This window comes from Muntiacus reevesi, chromosome 7 (genome assembly GCF_963930625.1).
Source record: "Muntiacus reevesi chromosome 7, mMunRee1.1, whole genome shotgun sequence".
NCBI classification, from domain to species: domain Eukaryota; kingdom Metazoa; phylum Chordata; class Mammalia; order Artiodactyla; family Cervidae; genus Muntiacus; species Muntiacus reevesi.
Genome location: NC_089255.1, coordinates 27,581,030 through 27,592,072, shown reverse-complemented (window position 1 = coordinate 27,592,072; position 11,043 = coordinate 27,581,030). Strand labels below are relative to the sequence as shown.

Here is an 11,043-nt window from a genome sequence, read left to right as displayed (position 1 = left end):
ACTGCAAAGGCCAAGAACAGAAATTGGGAGTGTGGGCCAATGAATAGTATTTATGAGCTAAAGACTGCTGCCTCATATACCTCTGAATATGTAAAAATGAAGTATTATCTACTATCCTTTAAGAAACTCAAATTCAGCATAACAGGGAAATACTTTTTCTTACTATATTTCATTTGTATTTGTACCAATGCATTAACAAGATAATACCTTTTCTTACTGTTTCATTTGTTGTTTGTACCTAATTTTTACTGAAGTTTGATTAATTCAAGTTTGGTTTTCAGAAGACACTGTTTAGCCATTGATCTTAACCAGAGAAAACTATAGTGACATAGAATTTTAGACATTACATTACTGTAAATATTAGATTAAAAGTCTAAAGTTTCCCATGTGCCAATTATTTGAATTATCTTTCCATTGAAGGGTTTGCGTTATTTTGTACACACCATCTTCCTTGTGAACAAGAGCTGAATTTGTGAGATGGATGCTTAAGGTGCAATCTGTAGCCATGAATAGTTCTGTGTATGTGTGTAAAGTTAACAAACACTTAAAAGGACCGAAGTCCTGTCTTTAGCCTCATTAGCACCATGTACCAACTGTATTAACTGGTTGAAACTGTAAGATAAGAGAGTGAAAACTAAAGGAACAGGAACAAAGAAAGGTTATATTTCATCATCTTAAGGTTTCACAGAGATGATGCAGGTTTACAGTTCAAATTTCCACCCCCTGAAAAATGACTTCTTAAATAACTCAACTTTCAAAACCCAGAAATGCAGTAACCTGAAATTATTCTAATCTAAAATCTTTAGAGAATAATTAATTACTACAACTGATGTTCACTATAAGGAATACATAGCTATATAAAATATAGCTATACAAAAAAGAACTCAGTGAAAAAACATTTTTTAAAGCAAGAGGATGCGTGTTTCAGATTCACATTAGTAGTGGCTAATTGGGTAAATGCTAAAGATTTACATTCAAGTGCTTAAAAGGATTACTGCACAGAAATTCAATTCCTAAAAGTTTTTGTTCAGATTCCTCTCAGGCTTATTAAAGATGAGACGATATGCGAACCACCAACAGTGGTATTTAAACCCCAATTACTTTCAAGGTAATGTATGCAGCTGTTAAGACATTCCAGAAGTGGGTTCTCTGATACTAAAACTGGTATTAGAATAAAAGAGAGACCTCATACAGTCTGCTGGCATTTCATACCAACCTTTGGAGGAGGTAGTAAAGTATTGGAATTTAAAATACAAGGTCAGCACTAAGTGTAAACATTTCTAAAGCATTGTATGTAATTCTTTAAACATATGTAGTGAAAAAAAAGTAGAATTCATATAAAATCAGAACTTAAAAAAGCAAAAAATAGAAATATTTAGTGAATTTACTCAAATGAAGAAAACTTAAATGATACAGAACTGAAAATATCAGAAATCTATATACAATAAAAAGTGAATATAAATTAGTCAATTCCATAGACATTTCCAGTTAAGCATTCATACAAATACAGATTCACCTTTTTCTTATATATAGGAGTAACACATACATACATATATGACATGATTCTGGCAAAAAAAAAATCAGAGATACTAAAAATATTCTCAAGTTTTAAGAGTAGTGTGGAATAAGTTTCAACAACATTCTACATGAATGGAAACCCCTGATTTAATTCCATGATTTTATCATGCCAGAAGCATGGTTGCTTTTAATTTTCTTAAACAGATATTGGTATCATACACATTGGCTTATTAATAATTAAGGCATTTTGCATACACAGTATCTCAGTGTGAACAAAAAACTTTTAGTACTGATTATTTGCTATAATGGTTTAAACTTTAAAGTCTTTTCAACATAAGAAAATAGTAGCTGCACACATTTAAGTGTTTTCTTATAAAACACAATCTTAAAAAAAAAGGAACGATGATTGGTCTCTGTGATTCCTAGTAGTAAGTCCTGTCTTATTTTCCACATAGTATAAATTATATTCTTATGCAGGATTGCATGAAGACCCAGTAGCTCTTAAACATGTTACCAAATAACCACATACACCTGAATGCAGCAAAGGTGAACGACCTTCCTAGTGCACTTCCACCGCACCAAAGCTGAAGCTGCTCCTCTTGGATCTTTTTCCACTTCAATGTGAAGGAGATCGGTAGCATTTCATTAGTGGTTTCATCATATGTTTCTTTAAAGGAAAAAATGGTTTTGATTTCTTCCATAGTTCACAGTTCTCAGATGAGATATTTCTGCGGAAATCATGTAGTCCAAGGATGTTTTGAATAGCCAAATGCTATAGATGAAGTCTCTCAATGTAACTGTAATAAATAAGCATCTACATCCTTGGAGAATAAAACAGAAACATCTCATTAGCCAGCACTGTAAACACACATATACACACCCCATTTTCTTCTCCCTCTTTGCCCCTTGTTCTGCCTTAGTGGCCCTCTGAGTGCAAAAGATCTGCCCTACTCAACATTTTATCTGCACTTTGGTAGCACATAGCATGTGCTCAGGAAGTGTTTGCAAAGTGCGTAGGGAATGTTCTAGCTTCTGTTATCAAACAACTCTGCTTTTATAGCTAAGCAAGATCATTACATCATTCACAGCAGTTCCTTCAGTGCTAAATAAATGCCAGGCCAGCTTGATAATGGCCATTCTCATTTCTACCCTCAAAAAATTACAGTGAGGGTATAATATTGTTAAGGAGGTTTTATCATGGCTTAAGGAACTTCACAGAACTTTTCATTACTCAATATTGTTTATAATAACAAACATAGTACCTTGCAAATTTCTAAAGAAATAATCTTTCAGTTCTACTACTAAGAATACAAAGTACTTTCAGAATAATGTGCTATATCATGTATTGTATTTTCTATCAACTTTTACTTCATTTTCCTCCTGTTAACAAAAGAACAACAAATAAAATAATAATTTAAAAACTTTAGGAAATTGGTTCTGTTCATAAAATTTTCATCATTAAGAATTCTACAGAGTAAAACTATACACATTGGTATAATATATTTGCTTGATACAAGATTATCCTTCCTTTCATGAAGGTATTTCAAGAAAAATTTTATATGTCAGTCTGAGACACAAATCTTTTTTTAAAGAATATGATATTTTTTAAACCAGAGGAAGTTGTTATATTTCTGGCTTAATGCCCATTTATATGATAGCAGTATGCCCAATATAAGGGTGGAAATATTTTTTAATAATGATTTACTTTTGCAATTATATTTTAACTACCAATGTTTTCTGGAGTCTAAATATTAAAATCCAAAATAGTAATGCACTTTTTCCTTTAAGATCAAGCAAATCAATAAAGAATGATGTCAAATTCATATTGTGATTTGAACAACTTAACTTTCCCCTAAAAATATAGCATTAGCAAAAGCCAAGTTAAAAATACTCCCAAGCTATTTGACTATGTTCCTCACCCCTTGCTTCCTGAGTATCACTGCCGTTTCAGATGCCTTCATAACCTGGGTTCTTAAATTTTTTCTAAATATTTTTCTGTAATTGGAGCAAGGTCATTAAATACCTACTAGCACATATTGCTGTATATGAAACACATTCAATGACTAATTCTTATGTTCCTTGCCAAAGTCATATTCATATCCAGAGCACCTTAAGTGTTTATAAATATGAAACTGACTTTAGACCTCATTAGAGTAGTACTTAACTGGACATTCAAATGAGTTCATTTATGACTGCATAATACTACTACATTATCCCAAAGTTTTAGTTAAGCTTAAATATAGATTACCTTGGCTATATTACCAGTATATCCTGGAACCAAAGTAAGATGGTTTTCCTGTTCCCACAACCCACTTAATTGCTGTTTTAAAATCTGAATATTTCTAGGAAAGAAAAAGAAGAAAAAATACAAATATAGTGAATTATGGAATTTGGTAGCTAATATACTTAATGAAAACAGCTTTAAAATTTTCAAGTCTTCTTCAGGATAAAATTATACCGTTTGAAGTCAAGCAATTCTTTAAACTAGTACATGTCAATCATGGAAATTAAAGGTTACTCAGTTGTTAAAGCAAGCAAGAAAACAATGAGGCATTTGGGACATTTGGACATCCAGTTTTTGGGTATGAAGTGGGGAAACTCTGAGAGCCTAGAAAGCAAATTATGGACTGAAAGGAAACTGTTGGGATATATATATATATATATATTGTAGTTTCATGATAATCTGGCTCATTTGGGAGAACACCCACACACTTTCACATCAAGACAATACTCAAACTATGATTATAATTCGGTTTTTAGAACTGTAATCATCCACACTGAATTCTTATGTTAATGTCCTTTGGCTATCTAATTCAGAGACCCAAAGGACGCCCCCAGGATGACTCCATTCCTGGGTCTCAATTTTACTCCACCAAAGGTCATCTCTTTTTCTCTCTCTCACTCCTTTATAACGGATAAAAAGGTTTTGTCTCTCACTACTTTATAATGGATATGTCTGTGCTTTTGCCTCCCAAAATATATATAATGGATGTAAGTCTGTGCTTTTGCCTTCCAAAAGGGTATCGTTCTGCCAGAACAATAGACACAGGGGATTATTGGGCTCTGGAATTCAACTTTTACATGTAACATTCGAAATATGAATGGTATCCCAATTTATTATTTCTCTGAAAATGAAGAGAATAAGTACTATACACTGACAATCTGCTTCACTGACCATGCTAAAGCCCTTGATTGTGTAGATTACAACAAACTGTGGACAATTCTTTGAGATGAGAATACCAGACCACCTTACCTGCCTTCTTAGAAAGCTTTATGAAGGTCAGGGAGCAGCATTTTTAACCGGACATGGAAAAACAGACTCATTCAAAACTGGAAAAGGAGTATGTCAAGGCTGTATACTGTCACCCTGCTTATTTAACTTCTATGCAGAGCACATCATGCAAAATGCCAGGCTGCATGAATCACAAACTGGAATCAAAATTGCCAGAAGAAACAACCTTAGGTACGCAGATGATACCATTCTAATGGCAGAAAGCAAAGAGGAACTAAAGAGCCTCTTGATGAAAGTGAAAGAGGAGAGTGAAAAAGCTGGCTTAAAACTCAACATTCAAAAAACTAAGATCATGGCATCTGGTCCCAACACTTCATGGCAAATAGATGGGGAAAAACTGGAAACAGTGGTAAAGTTTATTTTCTTGGGCTCCAGAATCATTGAGGATGGCGACTGCAGCCCAAGAAATTAAGACACTCGCTCCTTGGAAGACAAGCTATGACAAACCTAGAAAGTATATTAAAAAACAGAGATATCACTTTGCTAACAAAGGTCCATACAATCAAAACTATGGTTTTTCCAGTAGTTGTATATAAGTGTCTACCATAAGAAAGGCTAAGTGCTGAAGAATTGATGCTTTCGAAATGTGGGGCTGGATAAGACTCTTGAGAGTCCCTTGGACAGCAAGGAGATCAAACCAGTCAATCCCATAGGAAATCAACCCTAAATATTCACTGGAAGTACTGATACTAAAGCTGAAGCTCCAATACTCTGGCCACCTAATGTGAAAGACCAACTCACTGGAAAAGACCCTGATGCTGGGAAAGACTGAAGGCAGGAGAAGGGGGTGACAGAGGATGAGATGGTTGGATGGCATCACTGACATGAATTTGAGCAAACTCTGGGATATAGTGAAGACCAGGGAAGCCTGGAGTGCTGCAGTCCATGGGGTTGCAAAGAGTTGAACACAACTTAGCAAATGAACAACTGATAATCATAAAATAAAATTATCACCTAAGTTAATCAAGCTACTTTCCTGAAAAAAAAGTCTTTAGTAACACGAGTTTATCTCTAAAGGTATACTCACCCATCATTCACAATTTCTGTTTTAGATGATAGTTCTGACCACCATCTTTTTATGACTGCTTGAAGCCAGTTTAAACCAACTATTATATACCTGAAATGACATTTTGTTACAAAATTCAAGTGTTTTCATCCAAGAAGCCTTTTAGAAAAGATGATACTCTACCTGCCTCAAAAAATGCATACATACACACACACACACAAATATGCATACACACTGATTAAAAAATACACAGGCACACCTTTATAAATTAATTTTTCACTACTTTCACCAAACTGCATTTTATGTAACATGTTTATAGATAATTTTCTAAGTGTTCTTTAGTCAGTCTATATTCTTAAAACAAAAACCACGTATGTCTCAGGGAGCTCAATCTACCATTATGTACTTGTAAGGCACAAAATCAAGATGATGATGAAAGAGAAAAATGAATTGAGATTCAGATTAGCACTTACTCTTCAAATCTGCTTTTAAGTAGTGACTTTACTAGAGGCAACAAATCTACACAGCAGCCAAGTGAGATGTACTGTTTTTCTTCCTGTAAACTAAAATAAATAAATACTAATTTATAAAAATATAAACAGGTTGTAATCGGTTCTTCTTTAAACTTCCTTTTTTTTCTGAAAACTAGTCTTCTTACCTATTGGTGAGCACGGGAAGGCAATCCACCACAACTCCAAGGTCCTCTATCCTGTGGGAACAAAACTGCTTAGAGAGCTGATTTTCTTATTTCCTTTTATATTATAATCATCACACTGCTTTTGAGAAATTTACTCACTGAACAAATGATCTGAGTGTCTATGATGAGTCAAGTGTTAAGGATACACCAGTGAACAGAGAGACAGGGCTTGTTTTTCAATGCGTGTGTGAGTATGGGAGGAGGGTGGAGAGGGCAGCAACAGACAATGAACAAATCAAGAACATAAAGCATGCTGATGGTGAGAAGTACTGTGGAAAAAATAAAATGGAAAAGAGGGATAGAGAGTGAAAAAAAATATATATTTAAATAAGGTGGTTAAGAAAGGCCTCACCAAGGTAACATCTGTGGAGACAAATACAGTGAGAAGGTAATGGTTAAAATTTTTACTGAAAGGTTGGTTTTTGCATAATGGTATCTCTTAGTTTTATAGATAAGAATCTTAGTCAGGGGACTTCTCTGGTGGCCCAGTGGCTAAAACTCTGCGCTCCCAATGCAGAGGGCCCAGGTTTGATCCCTGGGAGTGGAACTAGATCCCACATGCTGGAACTAAGAGTTTGAATGCTACAACTAAAGATTCCATGTGCCACAACTAACACCTGGCATAGCCAAATAAATAAATAAAAAATAAATAAATTAAAAAAAAAAAAAGAATCTTAGTCAGAGAAGGTAAAATGTTTGTTCAATATGATAAAACATAGTTTTCTGTATTTTGGTTAATTAGACTGTAGATAAATATAATTTAAAACATATTGTCACTATGAAGCTAAATTAGGAAGTGTAAAACTTTAACCAGTATAGCATAAAAAAGAAGAAATTATACATTGGAAATTACTTTTACTGAACAAAATCATTAAGGGTCACACTTACCTTACCAAATATGCTACAAGTTCACTAATACTTCTCTTTCTCCAGAAAGTTAAAGCTACATTCAATCTCAAATTCCTGCTGAACAAAACCTGTGCCATTGTTTCATGGTCCTGAGAAACCTGAAAGGCAATAATCTAATTTGTTAAAAAGCGCATCGAGGTATGACATAAAATCATCTTTTTCAATTAAATTATTCTGGTAAACATATTTTAAAATTAAGCAAAGGTAATTCCTTTTACTGGTCCACAAAAAGAAATACTACAGTGAACACAGTAAACAAATGATTTGAAACAATTTAGGACCTGTTAATTTTTTATCAATACTTTTTCTTATTTGTTACTATTTCCTTTTAAATCTCAATAATTCATAGAATAAATTATTTTTACTCACCTACAAACCTAGGATTTAATTTATAATGTGAATTAAAGGAAAAGGTAACCATACAGGCTAGTCATTATCAACTAATTAGGATGAATAGGGAATCACAAAAATTCAGTTTTATGACAAGATTTATATTCATTCGTTTTTTTCTATATAATTAAGGTAACACATTCCTGTTGCAAAAAGTTCAAGTAGCACAAAACTTTATAAAATAAGTATTTTCTACTTATCCACAAAAATATTTATTTAACTCCTGAGAAGTAATCACTGTTAACATACTGGTAAGAATCTTTCAAACCACTTTCTAGACAATGACAAATTAGGCAGGTAAAAAATTAAAATATTCTAATATCTATATTTTTGAGAACTGTTTTTTCACTTAAATAATATGAAAGATTTTTTTCAATATCAAAACAGATCACTAGAGAAGGAAATGCAACCCACTTCACTATTCTTCCTAGAAAATTGCATGGACAGAGGAGGCTAGTGGGCTACAATCCATGGGGTTGTGAAAGAATCAGACATGACTTAGTTACTAAACAATAACATCAAAATATATTACAAAACCACAGCAACTGAAATAGTGTGACATTGACAAGAAGATAGACAAATAATAGCACGTTAAAGAAACTTCAGATACAGACAAATGTATATACAACTAATAATTTATGACAAACATCACATAAATATAATTTTAAAAATTTCTTAATAGATCAGATAAATTGAATATTCATTTGAAAAACAATGAATGTTGACAATACTTCCTAACATAAAAAAACTTAAAACTCTAGATGTAGTATGCATCAACATGTGAAATAAAAATGCTTTTTGAAGGAAAAAAACAACAACACATAAATTAGTCTCATTTTTAAGAAACAATTACATATTGGCCAGTCTTTATGAACCACAATTTTAGACTGATTCTGGTATTAACCTACTAAAACTGTGCATCAATGAACACCTTATGTATGTAAATATGGACACTTGTACAAAAACTTCTGTAGGATTAATTTTAGAGCTGGAATAGCTAGATCCAATTTTTTAATAACAGAGTAAGATACAATTCATATAACATAAATTGACCCATTTAAAATGCACAATTCAGTAATTTTTAGTATATTCACAGAGTTGTACAAGCACCACCACAATGAATTTTAGAACCTTCTCATCACTTCCAAAAGAAATCCTGGACTCCATTCTCCCCTCTCTCCAGCTATTCACAACTATTAGTCTATTTGCTGTCTCTATGAAAGTGAAAGTCACTCAGTCATGTCTGACTCCTTGCAAACCCATGGACTATACAGTCCATGGAATTCTCTAGGCCAGAATACCAGAATGGGTAGCCTTTCCCTTCTCCAGGGGATCTTCCTAACCCAGGGATAAAACCTAGGTCCCCCACATTCCAGGTGGATTCTCTACCAGCTGAGCCAGCAGGGAAGCCCAAGAATATTGGAGTGGGTAGCCTATTCCTTCTCCAGCAGATCTTCCTGACCCAGGAATCAAACCGGGGTCTCCTGCAGGCAGATTCTTTACCAACTGAGCTGTGCCTAATTTGGATGATTCACATAAACTGAATCATATAATATATGACCTTCTTTAATGTGCGGCTTCTTTCACAGAGATGTTTTCAAGATTTATATAGAGTGTAGCATATATTGGGATTTTACTCCTTTTTAATGATCAAATAATATTCTATTATATGGCCTATGAGATTTTATTTATCCAAGTCAGGTGATGAACAATTGGATGGTTTCCACTTGGGGCTATTAAAAAGTGTTATGAGTACCTGATGAGTATCTGTGTGGCCTTTTCAATTCCCTTGGGTATATACCTAGGAGTGCAACTGCTAGATGAAAAGGCTGTGTATATTTGAACTTAGACAAAATAATCTAGCATCACTTTTCAATCTAGGTTTTCAGAGAAGGCATTAGCCAATCAGGAAAAAAAGTCTGAAACAACAAAAGAACAATTAACAAACCTATTAGTTAAGCACAGGGTTAATGAAGGTTTGTGGAAAGCAGTCAAAATGGAAGCTAAGTAAAAGGGGGGCCTTTAAAAATGCCACACACAAAAAAATGTGGCACTAATACAAATGTACAACTGAAGATTTTTTTTAAAAAAGGCATTTTCACTAAGAATGTTTACTGCCTCAGTTCAACTGAGTATCCAATGCAGGTCCCAATCTAGGCCATATTTCTGGATCAGGGTATGTAGTTTCTTTGATTTTCTAGTCTGTGTTGGTTTCATCACTTCTATAACTACAAGAAAGAAGGGGCAGTGTCAGTTTTTCACCCACCAATCTGTTTCTCAGAGCCTCAGAATACACTGCACAACAGGGAGCCATCAAATACATATTTGTGAATGAATTAGTATGACAGCGACCCTCAATTTTAACACTAAAGTTTAGGTACCATCTGTTTCTCCAGGGCTCATGAAAATTCACTACTAAGTCAAATTCTCCTTGCTCGCCCTTTTCTCACAGATACTACAGACACTTACTTCACCTCTCCTAGCATTACTAACTTTCTATTACTCTGGGATCTTATTTTTACAAGAACATTTTCACTGACAAATGGAATCCTTTTTTGTTATCATTATGGTTTTAGTTAGTAACACTTTTTTACTGTTCTTTCACATTATTTACTTGTAATTATTATCCTACATACAATGTTCATTTTTATTCATCTACATACTTATGACAATTTTAATATAAAGTTTTTTTTTGCTTGTATGCCATAAAAAATGTTTTTCTAACTGTCATGTCAGAGAGAAACAATACTAAGCTTACCAAATCATAGTTTAAGAAATGAAGGTACATTCATGCCCTATAACATTATGTATTCATTAATTAGGCTTCCCTGGTGGCTCAGTCAGTAGTATCTTTGTATGGTGACAGATGATAACTAGACTTATTGTGGTAATCATTTCAATATATACAGCAATATCAAACCACTACATTGTATATCAGTAACTAACATAGTGTTGTATGCCTATTATATATAAAAACAAACGCATAAACTCATAAATTCCCATTTCTGAAAGAGATGGGAATACCAGACCACCTGACCTGCCTCTTGAGAAATCGGTATGCAAGTCAGGAAGCAACAGTTAGAACTGGACATGGAACAACAGACTGGTTCCAAATAGGAAAAGGAGTACGTCAAGGCTGGATATTGTCACCCTGCTTAGTTAACTTATATGCAGAGTACACCATGAGAAATGCTGGGCTGGAAGAAGCACAAGCTGGAATAAGATTACCAG

The 11,043-nt window shown here is 33.8% G+C and overlaps 1 protein-coding gene across 2 annotated transcripts in view; it reads right to left on the bottom strand.

The window, feature by feature from the left end:
- Window positions 1-1,366: 1,366 nt before the first annotated feature.
- KATNBL1 (katanin regulatory subunit B1 like 1) overlaps window positions 1,367-11,043 on the bottom strand; it is a 46,913-nt gene continuing 37,236 nt past the window's right edge. For both annotated transcript variants that reach the window (XM_065940522.1, XM_065940523.1), the window contains exons 5-10: window positions 7,402-7,520; window positions 6,475-6,525; window positions 6,290-6,379; window positions 5,838-5,927; window positions 3,767-3,860; window positions 1,367-2,339 (exon numbers count right to left, since the gene is read on the bottom strand). In XM_065940522.1, the coding sequence (XP_065796594.1) occupies window positions 2,307-2,339; window positions 3,767-3,860; window positions 5,838-5,927; window positions 6,290-6,379; window positions 6,475-6,525; window positions 7,402-7,520 (477 nt within the window). In that variant the 3' untranslated portion in view covers window positions 1,367-2,306. The remainder of the gene's footprint in view (window positions 2,340-3,766; window positions 3,861-5,837; window positions 5,928-6,289; window positions 6,380-6,474; window positions 6,526-7,401; window positions 7,521-11,043) is intronic.